The sequence below is a fragment of the Dermochelys coriacea genome, chromosome 11 (assembly GCF_009764565.3).
Source record: "Dermochelys coriacea isolate rDerCor1 chromosome 11, rDerCor1.pri.v4, whole genome shotgun sequence".
NCBI classification, from domain to species: domain Eukaryota; kingdom Metazoa; phylum Chordata; order Testudines; family Dermochelyidae; genus Dermochelys; species Dermochelys coriacea.
Window position 1 is genome coordinate 33,179,500 of NC_050078.2, and position 21,264 is coordinate 33,200,763.

A 21,264-nucleotide genomic window follows, 5' to 3' on the forward strand; every position below is an offset into this window, starting at 1 on the left:
TTTCTCTGCTAGATTGAACAGCCTATTAAGTATTTGTTCCCCATGTAGATACTTATAGATTAATCAAGTCACTCCTTAAGCTTTTCTTTGTTAAAATAAATAGATTGAGATTGAGGATGAATTTATTTATTTTAAATTGTGAATAAAATGGGAATAAGAGGGAAGAAGCAGATGGAGCAGGAGCAGAGATTAGCAGTGGAAGACAAGGTTGAAGTGTTTTGTAAGCAAGACTTCAAAGATCAACAAAGAGATGACTGGAACACTGGAAGTGGGCAAAGGGGCAAGTGTAGCTGCCAGCCCTGAATGCCCTTTTGTCTACTTCTCCCACAATAACTTCCTTCCTGAAGTAATCCATAAAGCAGCTACCCTCTCCTCCTTCATGACCCACTTCTGCTGTGATACATACAAGAATTCTGTCATGATGAGATTAGGCAGTAGCCAGGCTGGCTGGATTTCTCCCTTTCAAAACTTTTCAAATGATCTAGAACCTCAAGTTGTACAACAGTCAACCTCCATACCCATGTGATCTTACCTTTTCCCTCCCACCTTTCCCTCCTATTGTCTGTCACACTCACTTGCTGTATCTCACTTCAAATCAGACTCTAAGCTCTCCAGAGCAGATACTGTGCCTTACCTATTTATACAAAGCCTGGCACGAGGTCCCACGAGGATTGGGGCCTTTGGGTGGTACCTCAATATAAATAATATTAGCACTCACAAGCAGGTGAAAAGACATGAAGATGAGAGATGGAAAGTAGAGAAGAGGAACAACAAAGACATGTAGTTGGCAGAGCAGAGGGTGTGATATGGGGAGCAGAAATAAGTGCTGACATGCAGTCAGAGGCAGAGTATTGTACAAGGCTTTAATACGAAGGAGTTTAAATTTGGAAAATGGCATAGAGCTAAAGAAGTCTGAGGAGGGGAATGAGTGACATGCTTAAAGTGGGGGTCTGTGCTGGTGGTCTATGATCTGTGGAGCAGGATGGGGAAGAATCTGTTCCTTGCCCAGATATGCACGAGATCTCACCATACTTCTGCTGTTTTGCACACAAGTCCAGTATTGGCTCTTACTGAAATCTCTCTCTTGGCTAATTTTACTCCTTCCTCTGTTTTTTTCCCCCCAATGCAATACTGTACCAGTGCATGTACAGGATAACTAAGAATAATGCTTTTGATTATCGCATCTTATGACATCACATGCTCTGTACTCAGACATTTGTCTGTACTCGGATTTTTAAATTTTGTTTTATTAGCACTACCAAGTGACAAGTGAAACATTATGCCCAATACTGAAAACATTATGTGCACAATAGTTTTAACAAAGGTGAAGTTAAAACTTTGACAGTGATCCCTTTAAGCTTGTGAAAAGTGTATTTCCTGGTCACCCATTGAAAAAACGGTTACTTACCTTTCATAACTGTTGTTCTTTGAGATGTGTTGCTCATGTCATGCCATGTTAGGTGTGCGTGTGCCATGTGCATGGCGGCCAGAGATTTTTTCCTTAATGATATCCATAGGGCTGGCTCTGGTGCCCCCTGGAGCCCTGCACTCATATGAGGCACCGTCGGCCCAGTGCCCTCTCAGTTCCTTCTTGCCATTGATTCCGACAGTGAGGAAGGAGGGCGAGTCATGGAATGGACGTGAGCAACATATCTTGAACAGTTACAAAAGGTAGGTAACCATTTTTAATTCTTCGAGTGCTTGCTCAGGTCAATTCCATGTTAGGTGACTCACAAGCTGTATCCCTGGAGATGGGCTCAGAATTCATGGTTGCAACACTGCTCTGATGAAGCTGGCATTGTCCTGGGCCTGCTGGGTGATGGTGTAGTGGGATGCAAAGGTCTGAACCGAAGACAACGTGGCGGCTCTACAGATATCCTGGATCGGTACCTGTGTAAGTAAGGCCGCTGATGAAGCTTGCACTCTAGTGGAATGGGCCATCACCATGGCCGGAGGTGACACCCCTGCTTGTTCACAGCAGGCAGTTATCCACGAGAAGATTTTCTGAGCGGACACAGGCAGACCTTTCATTCCACCACCACTGCGATGGAGAGCCACGTTGACTTATGGAAGAGAGTCTGGTCCTCTCGATGTAGAAGACTAAGGCCTACCTAACATACAAAGAGTGTAACCGACAGCTCCTCGTTCAGCTTGTGAGGCTTCAGAAAGAAAAGCAGTAGGAAGATGTCCTGATTAATGTGGAACTGTGACACCACCTTAGGTAAGGTGGCTGGGTGGGGCACAGCTGGACCGTATAAGGGAGTTCAGACATCAACGCTCTAATCTCCGAGACCCTGCGGACCAAAGTTATATCCACCAGGAAGGAGACCTTCCACGAGAGAAGCAGCAGAGAACACAAACCCAGCAGCTCGAAAGGAGGACTAGTGAGCCTTGACAGCACCAGGTTTGGTGCTTGCGATGGAGCAGGTAGTCCAAGATGGATCATAGAGAGAGATTGGCCAAGTAAGTTGCCCTCATGAAAGGCTTCCTGCTACCCAACAGGATGTGTTGGTCTTACTCCGCACAGGCTTGTTCCTCCGCGCAGCCACGCTATGAGATACAGTGACATTAGGTTCGGGTGGAGCAGACAGCCTTGGTTATGTGAGAGTAAGAATGATCACAGTGGGAGCTCTGGCATGGTTGCCACCGAGAGGTCAAAAAGCGTGCCGAACCAGTGCTGGCATGGCCACACCAGAGCTACCAGGATGAACTTCGCTTTGTCCATTTTGACCTTCAGTAGGACCTTGTGAATCAGAGGTATCGGCAGGAAGGCATACAGCAGTTTCCCCATCCACGGGAGCAGGAAAGCGGCAGACATGCTAGTCCATGAAACGAGCAAAACTACTGACATTTCCTTTTCTGTATGGACACGAATAGATCCACCTGGGGAGTCCCCCACTTTCGGGGGATCATGTTGACAGACTCCGGGTGGAGTGACCACTCGTGGCGAGAAGAGAAGAACCTGCTGAGGCGGTCCACCAGTGCATTTCGGGTGCCCGGGAGCGTGAAGCCTCAAGATGAATGGCATGCTGCACACAGAAGTCCCACAGTCAAAGAGCCTCTTGACACAGGGCAGAAGAGCGAGCTCCACCTTGCTTTTCGATGTAAAACATTACAGCTGTATAGTCTGTCAAAATGTGTACCATTCTGCCCCTTAGATGGGGGAAGAATGCCTGGCAAGACAGGGTATCATCCTGAACTCCCTGACATTTATGTGAACGGAACGAACCTCCTGAGATCAGAGACCCTGGGTACTGTGGTTGCCAAGGTGGGGTCCCCATCCCCCAATCTGATGCGTCAGAGACCAATGTTACCCTTTCAAAACAGCTCATGGTTCTGTCCACCAAGTCAGAGATGACAGGACATTCGATAGAACTGTGACCACTAAGTCCAAATCATTTCTGCTGGGAGAGAAGACCTATGCCAGGCATGTCTGTAGAAGTCTGAGCCATAGCGGCGCATGTTGAACCACGTAGGTACACAGTGCCATGTGACCCAATAACTTGAGGCATACCTAGGCAGTCATGAGTGGGTGAGCTCTGACATGTGCAATGATATTCAACATAGCTTGGAATTGGGACTCTGGCATAGATGGAGTTGAATACTGCTCCTATAAACTCTATTCTTTGAACGGGGGGTCAGAATAGTTTTTGTTCGTTGATAAGCAGGCCTAGTTCCTGACAGGTGACTTGCACCAAAGAAAGGCTGGGCTGCACTTAGGCCTGTGACCTGCCTCTGACAAGCCAGTCGTCAAGATATGGATAGATTTGAATATCTCAGTGCCTCAAATAAGCAGCCACCACCACCATGCACTTTGTGAAGACCCTCAAAGCAGAAAATAAGCCAAAGGGCAGTGCCATGAATTGATAGTGGCGCTGCCCCACCACAGAAACGGAGGAATCTCCTGTGGCCATGGAAGATAGAAATATGGAAGTAGGCATCCTTTAAGTTGAGGGTGGCATACAAGTCTCCTTGATCCAGAGGGGATGATGGAGGCCAGGGAGACCATGCAGAACTTCAACTTCTTGAGATATCTGTTGAAGTGACACAGATCTAGGATGGGTCTGAGGCCCCCTTTGACCTTCGGGATTAGGAAGTACCAGGAGTAAGACCCTTTCCCCCTCATATCTTGAGGAACCTCTTCCATGGCCCCCAGATATAGGAGGGGTTCCACCTCCTGGATGAAAAGATGCTCATTAGAAGGGTCCCTGAAGAGGGACAGGGAAGGAGGGAGGAACGGAGGATGAAGATTTCAGTGCGTAGACAACTACTATGGTGTTGAGCATGCTGTGGTCCAAGGTGACCTTGGCCCATTCAGAAAGGAAGGGAGAGAGATGGTCCAGAAAGCGTCTCTGTCTTTCTGAGTGCGTACCATAAAGCCCTTACAAATTTTGCACTTCTCTTTAATGTGCGATTCCCCCAGACATTTCAGACAGCTTGTGTGAGGTTCACTGACCAGCATGAGTTTGTGACAAACAGCACACAGTTTGAATCCTGGGGACCGGAGCAGGCCCCGTCCCAGGGACAAAATCCCTGAGGGGACCACTGACTATTCTAACCTGACTACTTATCTCGCTCACTCTACTTACGGTAACTATATATAAACTATACACAAAAGCTATGAAAGGGAAACCACTAAGAGAACTTTGCGAATTACAAAGAGAGAAAGATATTCCTGTGACCGTTACAGACAGTAAGAAGGAACTGAGAGGGTACAGGGCTGGTGGTGCCTCATATACCAGAGCATGAGCACAGGACTCCGGATACCAAGAGAAAAATCCCTGGCAGCCGTGCATGTGGGCATGCACACACCTAACATAGCACTTGAAGAAGAATGTTTTTATAATATAATGCACTTAACATTAACAAAGGCATAACATGTGAGAGTTTCAAATAGGCCTTTTGAAAAAAACATTACTATGTGGTAACTGAGCCATTCTTTAATGTGCCTAGAAAACAGAAGCTATCAATTTTTAAATATGTATTTTAAAAAATATTTTCAAATTGGAACCGTCCTTCCATTTGTCCTCAAAACAAAGTCCTTTTACAACAAACTGGATTATAATGACATTTTCCTTCCAAAATAATCATTATCTTTCTTTTCTAAGATGCATTAATATTCTAATTGTAGATTAATACTTTTTTTTTCTCGTCTCTATTTAAGTTGCTGGCTTACTGTGTGCATGTTTTGCATAATGAAATTTAATACAAAACTGCATTGCCTAAGACTCTTGACTTACATTTTAATAGGCAGAATATATTTGAGCAGAGCTTTTGAAATTCTACTAGCCAGTACACAGATAAATGATTGAAAGCATTACCCCAAAGGCCAGCATCCGTTTCTACAACGCTGGTGTCTTAGTAACAAGTAATGATAACTGCAAATGCCTTTATTAATATTAATGAACTTCATGCTGAAATAGAACAATGCTTTTCAAAAGAATTAAAAAGTGATAAATACTTAACTAATGCCTTAAATATAAAGCAACAGTGAACAAAATCCTTCATCTATCAGTCTTAAGTACAAAATGATTAGACAGACATTTTTGGAAACAAAATGTAAAATACTAGTGATGCCAAGACATTCTATCTTATAGAGAATCCAGGAGACCACTTACTGTGACAGAAGTGCATGTATGTTATTTTCTCTATTTTTCAAAGTTCTTTAATCTTTACAATGCTATAAAAGCTTGTTGCAACATGTCTTCCAACATTAGGCTCTAGCTCTTTCAAATTGTATGCATAATTTCACAGCATTGGTGATTGTGCCTGCAGTGTAACAAGCTAAAAACTGTGGCTAATCAACAGAAAAGGTTGTATTCCCAAGTAAAGGTCACATACTTGAATTAACATTTGTAAAAACTGAGTGAAACAAACAAAGTGAACAGCATCTAAGATGTTTGTAAATTAAACTGAGCCTCAAAGTGCAGCCCAAAAAACTGGCTAAAGTATTAAATATTTACACACAAAATATTTACATACCAAAACTTGCATATTATTATAATTAAGAATCAAAATTTACACACACTCTCATTATGGAATCACAGAAACAAGACCATGATTAAGTTACCAAGATAAATTTGCCATTTCTAAATCTCCATTTTTAACTCCCCCTTATAATGCAGGGCCAGGGGTGTGGTGTGTTCTTTTTAGGCTTAAATTCTCAGACAAGATTTGCAAAATTCACTGCCTAAAGTTAAGCTCCTAAAATCAGATCCTATGCCCAGTGAAGTTAGTGGAAAGGTTATCATGTTTCAGCAGATAATTAAGGCCCAAATCCTTATGCATATGCTTAACATCAAAAGCAAAGGGTAGCCAATGGAACTCCTCATGAATAAAGTTAAGCACATCCATACGCCTACATAGCACTGTAGCCTAAGTGGCCAGATTTGTAAGAGTGCTGAGTATACAGCCGTTCCAAATGAGGTCCATGGGAATTGCTGAGCGCTCAACACTTATGAAAAAAATGGACTACTTATTTAGGAATCTGAATCTGAATTTAGGAACCTACCTATTGGGTCCTGAAAATCCTGGTGTTTATTTTCTTTAATGTAGATTTTATTAAAGACATATCTCTATTTATCAAACTAAAATTACACATTTCCAAAATACACTCAAACCCATGCAGTCATTTTTTATATTTTGCATGTTTAATCTTAGCCTAGAGACTTTTTTTTTTTAAAGTCTGAAGAATGTGAGATTAAATATTTTTAAGTTATATGGCTCTCTGATTTTTGTTGTTTGCTTTCATGTTACTCAAAATGACCTTTAAAAAGTTAGAACTTGTCATGGACATCGTATATGTAAAATGTTTATTATGATTACTAAATATGTATATTCCTATAGCACGCTCTACTGGCACTGTAGGCACGTAGATTTGAAGACAATCCCTGTTTCAAAAAATTTACACTTTAAAAGACAAGATTGAAGCCAGAATGAGGTAGGGGCCCCGTGGAGGAAAGAAATAGTATGTGATCATGTAACTGAAGACTATCATACAGCATATGCACAAACAGGCCAAATGAAGATTGCACAAACAACCTTAATTCTGGCATTTCCTAACTTCTGCACACCTAACTTTTTAATGCATTTTTTGGATGTACTATATTAACATTTGCATAATGCTACAGGAGAGTGAAGTATCAAGTCTTGTCAGTGTCACAGGTGGGAGAAACATTCAGGGCCTCTAACTCACAGCTGTGCTATTATGGGATTACTACTACGCACTCACAAACTCCACCTATCTTTATCAAAATTCACTTTTATTGGGAAAAAAAGCCTTTTCTATGTTTTTAAATAAATAGTGTCACACAAAATGTAGATCCTCAGCATATAGAACTATTAATAAATTCATGGGAGTCTGTGCAAAGGGACCGCAGATGGAGGCCCAAATATTTGGCAAAAGTGAGTTTGACAAAAGCACTGAAGTCTAAGGCAATGGAGTTATACAGTTTACATTTTATTTACTAAATCTGCTATTACTCAATAGTCACTGAAGCTGCTAAAGGATAATTTGGGATTGAGATGGAGGGACATGAAATAATTGGTACTTAACTTTATAAATTCTTCGTTGCTATAATTTTAGCTATGTAAATTGGAAATCATCTAACTCTTCAATTAAAGCTATCCACTTAGTTTGGGAATCTATGTTCACAATGCTAGAGGGCTCACTTTCCCATGATTCAAGTTGGGAGAAATCCTGAACTCCAAGAAGATTAATGAATCTGACTTTGGCAGAAGCTCTTGGTTAAGAAAGAATTATTACATTGATGTTTTATAAAAAATTACTGAACTTCCTTTATTTAACTCCTCAAAGAGGTCAGACTATTTAACCAGGATTTTTCTGAAGTTTCTTCACTACCGATATCACCAAAATAGTAAGGGAATTGCTCATCTTTCATTAGCTTTGCTTTGGGCCCAGTCCTGCAACATTTGCAAAAGTATAACCACTGAATTACAGAAAGGTTTATTCATGTGAGTAAGCACTTGCAAAAGTGCTGACATCTCATCAGGGTGCAAATATTTATTTTCTTTACAATGTTCTTTATTATTTTTCACCATGGATGACGAGATAAAGAGGTATCCAATCATCTACTCAGTTGCTTGTTTAGATATTGTTCAGTGATTAAAAACATAGTAGCAAATAAACCAAACACATAAACTTTTGCATCACTTATATTTTACTCCACCTAAATTGCATACATAGGACTTGTATTTTTCTCTGTATTCTCCCATACATACTTTTTCCATTTGAACTGGGAGAACCCGTAAATAACTTATTTGTAATATAATCTTTTTACCACTGCATATAGAATTCCAGTCTTGGTTCAATATGTATTTTAGGGATTTGTATGATACAGGTACTGAAGTTTATATCACAGACTACTTACGAGACTATGACTACTGCAAAGGAAATAATTATTACCGAACTGGAGGAAATGTTACTCTCCCTAATTGTGCCTCTCTAATCGTATGCACAGATTAAAGTATTTTTGGACTTCATGCCCTTAAAACAATAATTGCTTATGCTAAAGAAACCTGAGCAATTTTATTAGACCTGGAAGAACTATATTGGTAAGATGTAATATTATAATAACACAATGGAACTGATGAACCACAATCATTGGTGCTTTTTTTTTTAAGAAGTTACATGTATGAAGTGAGATCGGAGGTTGGAAACTGAAACAAAGGTGACTATTTTATTCCATCTTGTCCACTTAGAATATCTTGCAAATTTAATGTAGGAGTAATTTAATGAAACCATGATACCAACTGTATATATATTGTGGCAAAAATAAATAATGAATAAAATAAATACAAGCTTTGTTGCTTTGGCTGCAGTTTAGAGACAGAGCTAAATATTTTTGGGGAAATTTTTTCTAGGACATGGCAACTCTCAAGTAACAACTTTAGAGTTTACATTTGGAAGGGCACCTCATGTGTTATGCCAATTAGACTAAAGGAAGAATCACCTATAAAGTTTATGGGGGAGAAGAAGGTTACAGCAAATCAAATTCCAGCCTGTTCGGAAGACTACAACATGCCTGAAGAAAAAATACACTTTTATGAATAGGGGGGTAAACAAAAAGTCTGCCCCTCCAACCAAACAAAATGAACTATTCATGGTATACTGGAGTTTCTGACACTCTCCACTACCACGATCTGTGAGACAGGAGGATAAAAATGATGATAAAAAAAACAAACAAAAAACACACACAATTTTTAATTTAAATCCAAACAGTTTATAAACCCATTTGAAATTGACCACCTAGTTAGACCAAAGCTTCTTATAATCGATTAAATCATTAAATTAAATATAAAAAATATTATAAGCAGTCTGTTCTGCTGCCAGGTTTTAATGGAAATCAAACCACTGAACTAGTGAAAGTTAAAGCCAAAGCACCTGAACCAAAGTGCTAAATCAGCTTTTGACAGATGATTGCAGATGAAGAATATTTTCTTCCATTCAGTTTATTCAACTATATGAGTTCAATGACTAGTTCATTCAAAGCTGAGTAACCAGTTGGGAGCTGAAAAGACAGGAAAGCTTGTTTTCCTCTCTCAATTTATGAAAAAAACTAGGTGTGAGACAATTTGCTCTACTAGTTCTAAAATCTTGAAGGACACAGTGGCCAGAAACAATCCGTTCAATTCCCTAACTATAGATTATATTTCATCTGTTCAATAAAATCAGTTTTAAATGCAAAACATATTTTGATAAAACTTTTTTTATTTATCCAGCACATTAAAAGTAGTTTTACTTACTAGAAAAATTAAATTAAGTTTTTACACGTTTTTAATTTATTTGAATTTCCATTCAAATAGAGTTTGACATAAATCCAAATAAAAAATAATCTAGTATTAAGAACTGCATTATTCACCACTTCCTATCATAAAAAAAGTAAAAAAAATCTACGCTAAATAACTAAACTACATAATTACTTAAATAAATGTAAATAGATATAGTATGTTAGCAAAAAGAAACACCAATTTAGGCTAAATTTAGTTGCAAATCAAACATGTTTACACGATTACAAACCAATGTGAAGCAAAAAAAACAAAAACAAAAAACAGTTACTAACCTGTTCTGTAACTTTTTCTTTGAGACACGATGCACATGTCCATTACACTTCAGGTATGTGCATGCCCAGTGCACAGAAACCAGAAATGTTTTTCCCATAGCATACCCATTGGGGTAGCATATGTGCCCTGTGCACGCTCATGCTGCTAGCCAATGGTATAAAGGGATCAGAGCCACCCCAAGCCTCCATCAGTTCCTTCGTACTGGATATTAGTAAATTAGACAGTGATACAGAGGGAGAAGGTGGGACACAGAATGGACATATACAACACATCTTGAAGAACAACATTTACACAATTTGCTAGTAACTATTTTTCCTTCTTTGAGTGATTCCACATGTTCATTCCACTCCAGGTAATTCACAGCTGTTCAGCCAGGAGGTGAGGTTCAGAATCTACTTTAATAGAGACTAACACTGCTCATCTAAATTTGGCATCACCTCTTGACTGTTGAGATATAGTGAAAATTTTGTGAAATTAGGCAGGTTACTGCTTTGCAAATGCCCCCTATAGATACATGACCCAGAAATGTAGATGAAGCCCCATGAGCTTGTAGAGTAACACGGGACTGAAAACGACATCAGGATACATATGTGATGCACTCTATATGATTTTATGAAAGTATGCTGATGAATGTGAATATGCAACTAAAATATGCTTCATGCAAAAGGTCTTTTGTAAGGTATCATTACGAAGCTTATAATCTACTGAGTGTGGTCATCCTATTTGTATAAATGTATCACTTGAATCTGAAACTAGAAATATGAAATATAACTCTGAGGGTCTATTGTAATTATGCAAAGTGGGGCCATTAATGGTGGTTTGGAATCTTGATGGCTCCCACCAACCAGGACAATTGACTGTGGATGGCTCTGTTTGCAGGTAGGCCTTCCTGTGAGTCAGGCTGGGAAGAATGAAGGCTTGGGGTCTCACAGAACATGTGATCATGACACCTGAACTGGAATCCATCTTTAACCTGGGTTTTTCCATGGAGAAGAAGGGGTGGGAACCCAGAGGGACAAAGGATTCCCGCCTTATGCAAAAGATATACAGGTGGGTGGAACAGACCAAAAAGGAGCCATCATGAGGAATCCCCTAGCTACCTCTTGAGCTGGAACAAGGGCTGTATCAGGGGAAAGGATTTCGCCCAGACTAGGAAGGTTCCCAGTCTGTGAAAGAAACTTATTGAAACATCTCTAAGGGTGAGATTAAATCTGTATTCAGTTTTTATTACTGAACTAGACAGACTTGAGTGTTATTTTATTTTGCTTGGTAATTCACTTTGTTCTGTCTGTTACTAGTGGAACCACTTAAATTCTACTTTCTGTATTTAATAAAATCACTTTGCATTTATTAACCAACCCAGAGTATATATTAATACCTTGGGGGGGGGGAGGGCAAACAGCTGTGCATCTTCTCTATCAGTGTTATAGAGGGCGAACAATTTATGAGTTTACCCAGTGTAACGGGGCAGGCAAACTTTTTGGTCTGAGGACCGCATTGGGTTTCGAAAATTGTATGGAGGGCCGGTTAGGAGGGGGGCGTGGCCCAGCCCCCCATCGTCCTCCCCCCGCTTCTCACTCCCTGATGGCCCCCCCTGGACTCCTACATCATCCAACCCACCCCTGTTCCCTGATGCGGCCCCCCCCAGCAGGCCCCATACACCACCCCTTCTCTCTGTCCCGACTGCTCCCAGAACCCCTGACCCATCCAACCCCACCCTTCCTAACTGCCCCCCGGGACCCTGCCCCCATTCAATCCCCTGTTCCCCGCCTTCTGACAGCCCCGACCCCTATCGAACCCCTGCCCCCCTCCCCAAACTCCCCTGCCCTCTATCCAACCCGCCCTGCTCCCTACCCTGTTACCACATGGCACAGAGTACTGGGTCAGGCCAGGCTCTGCAGCTGCGCTGCCCCAGGAGCTTGCAGCCCCGCTGTGCTGCCTGGAGCATTGTGACGGCAGTGCAGTGAGCTAAAGCTGCAGGGGAGGGGCCAGGGGCTAGCCTCCTGGGCTGGGGCCAGGCAGGAGGGTCCCGCACGTCGGATGTGACCCGTGGGGCCGTAGTTTCCCCACTTCTGTTGTATAAGCTTTATACAGGGTAAAACGGATTTATTTGGGGTTTGGACCCCATTGGGAGTTGGGCAGCTGAGTGTTAAAGACAGGAAGCATCAGCTGTTAGGGGACGTGGTTCAGACCTGGGTCTGGGTTTGCAGCAGGTTAGCAGGTCTGATGCAAACCTGGCAGGGTGCTGGAGTCCTGAGCTGACTGGGTAGGAAAGCAGGGGCAGAAGTAGTCTTGGCACATCAGGTGACAGCTCCCAGGGAGTTTCTGTGATTCCAACCCATCACAATATGATCTCACCTCTGACCCCAAAGAAGAGCCAAGTAACCCGACAGCCATGGTGGTGCAGTACCATGCAGTGCAGGTGGTTGGGAAGTGACCCGACCCGGTTAGTACCAGGGAAAGCATGCTTGGTTTACTCTAAAAGGATACCAGATAGCTAGGCTGCAACTTTGTAGAAGTCTTGATTGCCGTAGTACCGAGGTCTGTTGCACCAAAACTGAAGTGGAGTGGAACACCACTGCTGATGAAGTGGGTACTAGAGTTGTGCAGTAGACTGTGCCAATAGCTACATCCAACACAACTGGAGAATCCAGTACTGAGAGGTAGAGCAAGTCTTTATCCGCTGCATCTGCCTCTGGCATTGTCAGTACCAAGAGACCAGTATAAGCAGATGTCTGCTGCATAGATAAAAGAGAAGGTGCAGCCAATAGAATCAATCTCAATGGTCCTGACGTTGGAGCTGAAGTCATCACCTCTGCCTGATGGTCAAGGAAGCATGAAATACTGGGAAGCACCGAGCCACAGTTAGTGCTCTACCTCTGGTATCCACACTCCAGCTTGGGGGTCCCGCCGAAAACCTTGGGCTTCTCTACATGGTACTACAGTCCAGACTTTTGGGGTGTGATCTGTGCAGTGTTCTAATGCATTGCACTCCAACTACCCCGTGTAGACCCTGCTGGAGCAAACTCAAAGGTACCTAGTTCCCATTGATGCAGTCCCCTTTTAAACAGGGTTAATGCAAACTAGGTACCTTTCAATTTGTGCCAGTAGGGTGTACACAGCTAGAGCACTCTACAAATCACACTACTAGTTGGACTGTGGCACTGAGAAGACAAGCCAGAGATCTCTTAGAAGAAAGTGACCTTCTAGAGGCACATAAGTCATCCATCTTCATCTCCTACACAGTACCAGGGCATGCTATGTCTTCGCCTTTTTCTTCATGTTCCGTTCTACCTTTGGGAAGGGGGGAAAAAGTTTTCTCCCTTCTGAAAATCTCTGATGAGAAGACACTGCAATGTCCAGAGGAGTGCTCCCAAATGGAATGGAGCCTCTCAGTGCATGTACCAAGCAACTTGGTTCTGAAAGAGGACGCAGCTTACATTATGATGTGACAAAGCCTCACCTCCCTATCTTTCTTGGTCTGAGGCTTAAGCCCCCTGCAAAAAGGGCTCCATTCTGAACATGACCCTCAAGTACACACTTAGGCACCGAGAGTGAGGTTTAACAACTAGCATGGATTTCTTACAGCTATCATAGGGCTTTTGAGGCCAGAGACCTAGGCATGTCCCGATATCAAGTGTCCATGCAGTATCGCAGAGAAAAAAGTCTGATGCTCACCCTAGCTTCCAGAAAACTAAACTAAATGAATGAGTACCACAATAAAGCTAACTTTGCAGCTAACTACTAACTGTTTACAAAGTTTAATAAACCTTCTCTAGAGGAGAGAGAGAAAGAGAGATTGTATAGACAAGCATAGACACACAGAATTCTGGCCACAGGCAGTGAAAAGGAACTTAGGAAGAGTCAGGGTAGCTCCTTTACCAGTATGAGTGTGAGGAGGGCAAACACATTACCCCAATGGGTATTGCTATGAGAAGACATCTCCAACTTCAGTGCACTGGGCACACACACATCCTGAAGTAGAATGAACATTTGCAATCACTCAAAGAACTTTTCTTCAGGCAAATAATGTTTTGCATTTGAACATTTTAGTTATTAAAATAGATGATTTAAATCAAAGTTTCCTGCTTGCAGATTTGAATCATAATCAAAACTGGTGATTTAATTACTGGTAATAACTGGTGATTGATTTAAATCAGTCCATGGTCTTGGACAAAAAAGGAACAATGGTCTTGTATAAAGAATAAAGTCAACAATCAAAAGAAAGCTAGTGAAACATCTACATGCTGACTCCAAAGATATGCAAAGGACTAATGAATTTTCTAATGAAGACAAAATAAACTTAGCCCTGGTCTACACTATGAGTTTAGGTCGAATTTAGCAGCGTTAGATCGATTTAACCCTGCACCCGTCCACATGACAAAGCCATTTTTGTCAACTTAAAGGACTCTTAATAGATTTCCATACTCCTCCCCGACAAAGGGATTAATGCTGAAACAGACATCGGCAGGTCAAATTTGGGGTAGGGTGGACGCAATTCGACGCTATTGGCCTCCGGGAGCTATCCCAGAGTGCTCCATTGTGACCGCTCTGGACAGCAATTTCAACTCAGATGCACTAGTCAGGTACACAGGAAAAGCACTGGGAACTTTTGAATTTCATTTCCTGTTTGGCCACCATGGCAAGCTCATCAGCAGAGGTGACCGTGCAGTCCCAGAATCGAAAAAGAGCTCCAGCATGGACCGAACGGGGGGTACTGGATCTGATCGCTGTATGGGGAGATGAATCCGTGCTATCAGAACTCCATTCCAAAAGACGAAATGCCAATATATTTGAAAATATCTCCAAGGGCATGATGGACAGAGGCTATAACAGGGACTCACAGCAGTGCCACGTGAAAATTAAGGAGCTCAGGCAAGCCTACCAAAAAACCAAAGAGGCAAATGGCCACTCTGGATCAGAGCCCCAGACATGCCGCTTCTATGATGAGGTGCATGCAATTCTAGGGATCCCTACCACTACCGCACCTGTCTGTGGACACCTGCAAGGGGGAAACTCATGCAACAGGGATGAGGAAGATGATGAGGAGAAAGAGGACAGCACACAACTGGCAAGCAGAGAAACCTTTCTCCCCGACAGCCAGGAACTGTTTATCACACTGGAGCCAATACCCTCCCAACCCGGGCTACCGGACCATGAAGCCGGAGAAGAAGCCACCTCTGGTGAGTTACCTTTGTAAATATATAACATGGTTTAAAAGCAATGCGTTGTTTAATGATTTATTTGCCCTGAAGACTTGGGATGCATTCGGGGCCCGTACAGCTACTGGAAAGTCTGTAAAAGTATCTGGGATGGAGCGGAAATCCTCAGGGACATTCTAAGGGGACATTCAGAGGTGGCCATTCCTGCTGAGCTCTTGCTTGTGGCTGAAAAGAAATCATCCCCACTTTAGACACACGGTGGGGGGCGTTCACACTGAGCTGTTCACATTGGCTGGCAGGGATCTTCCCTGATACTAGTCACGCAGTGGGAGTGAGGGGTGAAGCGATCATCCCAGAAAATTGGGGGTGGAAGGTTAGTTGGGTTTGTGCTGACGTTTAACCCGAAAAAGCAGCCCCCTCTTTAAATGGCCAACCACGGGGTGCTTGGTATGGGAAAGGCGGACGCTACTGTTGAAACCACTCCAACATGTTATGAAGGCTGAAGGAAGCCAAAAGACTGTGGCTTACCATGTCTGCCATGCAAGCCGAATTCTGTTTGCCCGGCCCTGCTGGTGTGATCTCCTCACACAAACTGGCCGGACCTCAATATACGAGCCAAATGCGACCTTGTCCTGAAAGCACCATGTGCTATGTAATGTTAACAGCTGTTTCACTGTGAAAGAGTCTACACATTGTTCCCTAAAATGTGTCTTTTTAACTACTATCTCCCGTTTTTTCCTCACGCAGCTGCAAATGTTTCAATGCTCCCCCCATCATCTCCATCCAGAGGCTACTGCAGATAAGAACGTGAAAAAAACGCACTTGCAAAAAATGTTCTCTGAGCTTATGTAGTCCTCCTGCACTGAGAGTTCAGCAGAACGCATGGAGGTAAACAATGGCAGAGTACAGGAAAGCAGAAAATTGAATGCGAGGATAGGAGGGACGAGCAAGATGAGAGGTGGTACAGCACGATCAGAGGAGGCAGGAGCAGGATGCAATGCTGAAGCTACTGGGGATCAAACTGATATGTTCCGACATCTGGGGAGCTGCAGGAAAAGGCAGCAGGAGCACAGACCCCTGCTGAAGCCCCTGTGTAACTGCCCGCCCCTCCTCCAAGTTCCATAGCCTCCTCACCCAGATGCCCTAAGAACGCGGGGGGGGGAGGGCGCTCGGGCATCAACCACTTGACCTCAGAGGACTGCCAAGCAACAGGAAGGCTGACATTCGGTAAGTTTTGAAGTGCAGTGTGGTCTTGTCTTTCCCCTCCTCCCCCTCCTCCTCCACCCCTCCCGGGTACCTTGGCAATATCCCCTATTTGTGTGATGAATTACTAAAGAATGCATGATTTTGAAACAACAATGACTTTATTGTCTCTGCAAGCGGTGAGGGCAGTGGCTTACAGGCAATTAGAGTGAAACAAGGGGGGGGGGTTTATCAAGGGGAAACAAACAGAACCGTCACATGGTAGCCTGACCATTTCATGGAAACTGTTTTCTAAGTTTCTCTGATGCGCAGTGCATTCTGCTGTGGCTCTTCTAATCACCTAGGTGTCTGGCTGCACGTAATCAGTGGCCAGGTGATTTGCCTCAACCTCCCACCCGCCAAAAATGTCTCCCCCTTACTCTCACAGATATTGGGAGCACACAGCGAGCAGTAATAACAATGTGAATATTGATTTCGCTGAGGTCTAACCGAGTCAGTAAACTGCATCAGCACGCTTTTTAAACGTCCAATGCACATTCTACCACCATTCTGCACTTGCTCAGCCTATAGCTGATAGCTCCTTACTACTGTCCAGGGTGCCCGTGTATGGCTTCATGAGCCATGGCATTAAGGGGTAGGCTGGGTTCCCAAGGATAACTACAGGCATTTCAACATCCTCACAGTTATTTTCTGGTCTGGAAGTAAGTCCCTTCCTGCAGCTGTTCATACTGGGGGATTTGATAGCTGCTTTCAACTACCTGAAAGGGGGGTTTCAAAGAGGATGGCTCTAGACTGTTCTCAATGGTAGCAGATGCCAGAACGAGGAGTAATGGTCTCAAGTTGCAATGGGGGAGGTTTAGATTGGATATTAGGAAAAACTTTTTCACTAAGAGGGTGGTGAAACACTGGAATGCGTTACCTAGGGAGGTGGTAGAATCTCCTTCCTTAGAGGTTTTTAAGGTCAGGCTTGACAAAGCCCCTGGGCTAGGATGATTTAACTGGGACTTGGTCCTGCTTTGAGCAGTGGGTTGGACTAGAGACCTTCTGGGGTCCCTTCCAACCTGATTTCTATGATTCTAGATTCTATGATACAGACCAGAATTCCTGAAGATGTGAGCGTCATGTACTTCCCAGCATCCCATGTTGGTGAAATGTCCCTTGTGACCCCACCAGTGCTTGCAGCACCATTGAAAGGACCCTTGCGGTTACGTACTGGCTGCCAAGGTGGTCCGGTTCCAAGATAGGGATATGCATTCCGTCTATCGCCCCACCACAGTTAGGGAACCCATTGCAGAAAGCCATCACTATGACCTGCACATTTCCCAGAGTCACTACCCTTGATAGCAGCAGCTCAGTGATTGCATTGGCTACCTGGATAACAGCAGCCCCCACAGTAGATTTGCCCACACCAAATTGATTCCCGACTGAATGGTAGCTGTCTGGCGTTGCAAGCTTCCACAGGGCTATTGTCACTCGCTTGTGAACTGTGAGGGCTGCTCTCATCTTGGTATTCTTGCACTTCAGGGCGGGGAAAGCAAGTCACAAAGTTCCATGAAAGTACCCTTACACATGCGAAAGTTCGCAGCCACTGGGAATCATCCCATACCTGCAAGACTATGCGGTCCCACCAGTCTGTGCTGTTTCCTGGGCCCAGAATTGGCATTCCACAGCATGAGCCTGCCCCATTGCCACCAGGAGTCCCAACTGCCAGGGCCCGTACTTTGAGAGAAGTCTGTGTCCACGTCCTCCTCATTCTCATCACCGCGTGCCATCGCCTCCTCGTCGGCTTTTGCAGGTTCTGGTTCTGCACATACTGCACGATAATGCATGAGGTGTTTACAATGCTCATAACTGCTGCGGTGATCTGAGCGGGCTCCATGCTTGCAGGATAGCAGAGATGCAGCAGAAGTGGTGGCTGATGATGGATGCCACAAGAATAGATATTTATAGAGAAAAATGAGAGGACCTGCGAGAGGATTCATGAGAGCAGAGTTGCAACAGAAGTGGTGGAGGATGACGGTTAGCATAGCGCTACATTTCCCAAGGAAGAACACACGTATCCAGGAGCCCATGACAGAGAACATGGAGAAATTCGCTATTGAGACAATAGCAGCAGAGCAGAGTTGCACCAGAAGCAGTGGATGACGACGGTTAGCTGTCCTACTGCACTGTCTGCTGAAAGCAGTATGGCATCCACACAGAAAAAAGGTGCGAAACAATTGTCTGCCGTTGCTTTCATGGACGGAGGGGCGACTGACAACATGTACCCAAAACCACCCGTGACATGTTTTTGCCCCCTCAGGCATTGGGAGCTTAACCCAGAATTCCAAGGGGCAGCAAAGACTGTGGAAACTGTGGGATACCTACCCACAGTGCACCGCTCTGTAAGTCGATGCTAGCCATGGTAGTGAGGAGCATCCGCCAACTTAATGCGTAGTGTGGACATAGCAATGCGATGTTTAAAATCAATTTCTAAAAATCAAAGTCTATAATATCGACCTAATTTCATAGTGTAGACATACCCTTAGATATTTTACTATCCTAAACATAAGACTACCAACTTTATTCTCTCTTTAAAAAGATCTTATCATATTTATTAATTTGCCGTGCAACATACCAAATACTTCTAAAAAGATACTATACTACAGGGAACACACCAGGGACACACCATATCGGGCAAAGAAAGTAGAAAACTCTGGAAATCCTCAATGTGACCTAAGAGATTGAGTCACATGTAAATTAACTCCTACTGTATATTAGCGAAACCACTATAACCAGAACCTTACAATGCAAGCGCCAGGGGCCAATGAGGTGGACACACACATCTGTATTTTGGAACCAGTGTGGAAAAAGAGAAGACCCTCATCAGCTTAGCTGGTCCACTTGAAGTAAGAAGCTCCTCTAGTGGCTTTCTTTTCAAGCAATTACAAAGAAATATTGTTCAGATACTGCCTCAGACATAGTAGACTATTTTGTTCTTTTATCTTCTCCAGAGCAAGGATGAGAGTGAGTGGTACCAGGCTGGGACAGAAACAACACACTGGTTTTAAGTGATCAGGGCAGGAGCATTCTTCAGTTTGATAGAATAAGCTTCAGCCAATTCCACTTGAAGGAACTACATTTACTTTGGACTATGGTGAGGCTACTTGCATATAAGGTCCTATCTACAGACCTTTTCATTTGCTGTGCTGTATTAGGACCTTCAACATTAATAAAACTAACAGACAGTATATTTACATGAACTTTTCCCTAGAAGAAGGGAGAAAGCATTGCAAGTTTCTATTATACAGATTGAACTGACAGCTTCATATTCTAGATCAATCCCTGAGTAGGAGATGCCTGAAGTGCTGGTTTATTCATGAGTTGTTGTTACAGAGATACAGAGAGCTTGCTCTCCTATAGTAATTGAGATGTCCAGATTGAGAAACCATCCCCAATGGCTTTCCCAGATGAGTTTGGATGGTCAGAATACAGTAATTTCAGACTGTGATGTTTGGAATTCCAAAAATTTGACCAGGAGGTCCCTTAAAGAAAGCCCTTCCTCTACGAACCCATCTTCAAAAACCATATCAGAGGACACACAATTAGGGTAGTGACTGAGCTTAAACTCTGACCTAAGAGACGTACATTCAGGAACCTGAACTTTAGTTTATCAAGGTCTATTCCTAAATTTCTATCCTTATGTACAGTAATGTAACACTTGTGATCGGCTGCACTGATTGTTCATGTTGATTTTCTCTGCAACACTAGTGAGATTGCTTTATAAATTAAACAGTCTTCAGAGTTAGCAAAACATCATTTTCAATCTTTGGAGGTAATGGTTTCTATTGTACAACTAAAACATTGAAACACTTCAGCCTGATATGCGTTTACTCTGTATCTTGATTTTCATTTGATGTACCAGTTTTATCTTATTACGCTTAATCCTGTAATACATGCAGCATTCTGAAATTGCCTAAAATATGCTACATACACACAAATCAGTCTACAAATTAATAAAGTATAATTAATTAAGAATATTTACCACATGTGTTGATTGTGGAGCTAAGTGATGCAGCTCCAGTGGAAAGGCCACCTTTGAAACTGCTGACGCTACAGAAGGTGTAGAAGACGCAGGAGAGGAAGTAGCTGTAGTAGAGGAGGCGGATGATGATGTTAGTCGCTCTCCTGACTCCATATCTGTAAGAAACAGAATATAAAGAACAAATATTTTTCTACCCATTAAGGAAATGAATGGTAGGCGAATTGTACTAAAATACAAATACATGGAATTACACCTAAGATGTTTAAAGACAGTTAGCGACGGAATAAATCAAAAGAACAAATTTATAATCCATCAAAAAGCTAAATAAAAAACCCAGGAAATTATCTTCTGCAAAGATTAAAAGGACAATGATAATTTTAGATAATTGTTATACAATGAAAGTGATTTATTTAAATTCTGCTTTTCTGGGTATTATATTTAATGACTTTCTTCTGTATTTGTAACTGCGCAGGCATAGCTGTTCTAAGTACATTTTAAGAACAAGTAATTGAAGTGAATTAATTGTTTGTACATTTGTAAAATGTTTAATATTAAAGAAAACAGTTCACTAAAATGAGAATTGTAGCTGCTTTAAATAAGCTAGTTATTTCCTTTCCACATAAGATCCTTATCCAGCATCTTCCCGGCTAGCTAGGAGAAGATGAAATGCACTATATATGTGCACTAAATGGTCTGGCACCTACTTATCCAAAGGACAGCTTCTTTTCCTGTGCCATACTGGGGGCATGGATCAGCATTCACGTCACACTCCCCATCAATACCCAGCCCACG

General features: G+C 42.8%; 1 protein-coding gene across 1 annotated transcript in view; it reads right to left on the reverse strand.

Moving 5' to 3' along the window:
* BAZ2B (bromodomain adjacent to zinc finger domain 2B) overlaps positions 1-21,264 on the reverse strand; it is a 181,806-nt gene that overhangs the window by 135,400 nt on the left and 25,142 nt on the right. The window contains 1 exon segment of the mRNA XM_038422039.2: positions 20,473-20,627. Within this exon segment, the coding sequence (XP_038277967.1) occupies positions 20,473-20,627 (155 nt within the window).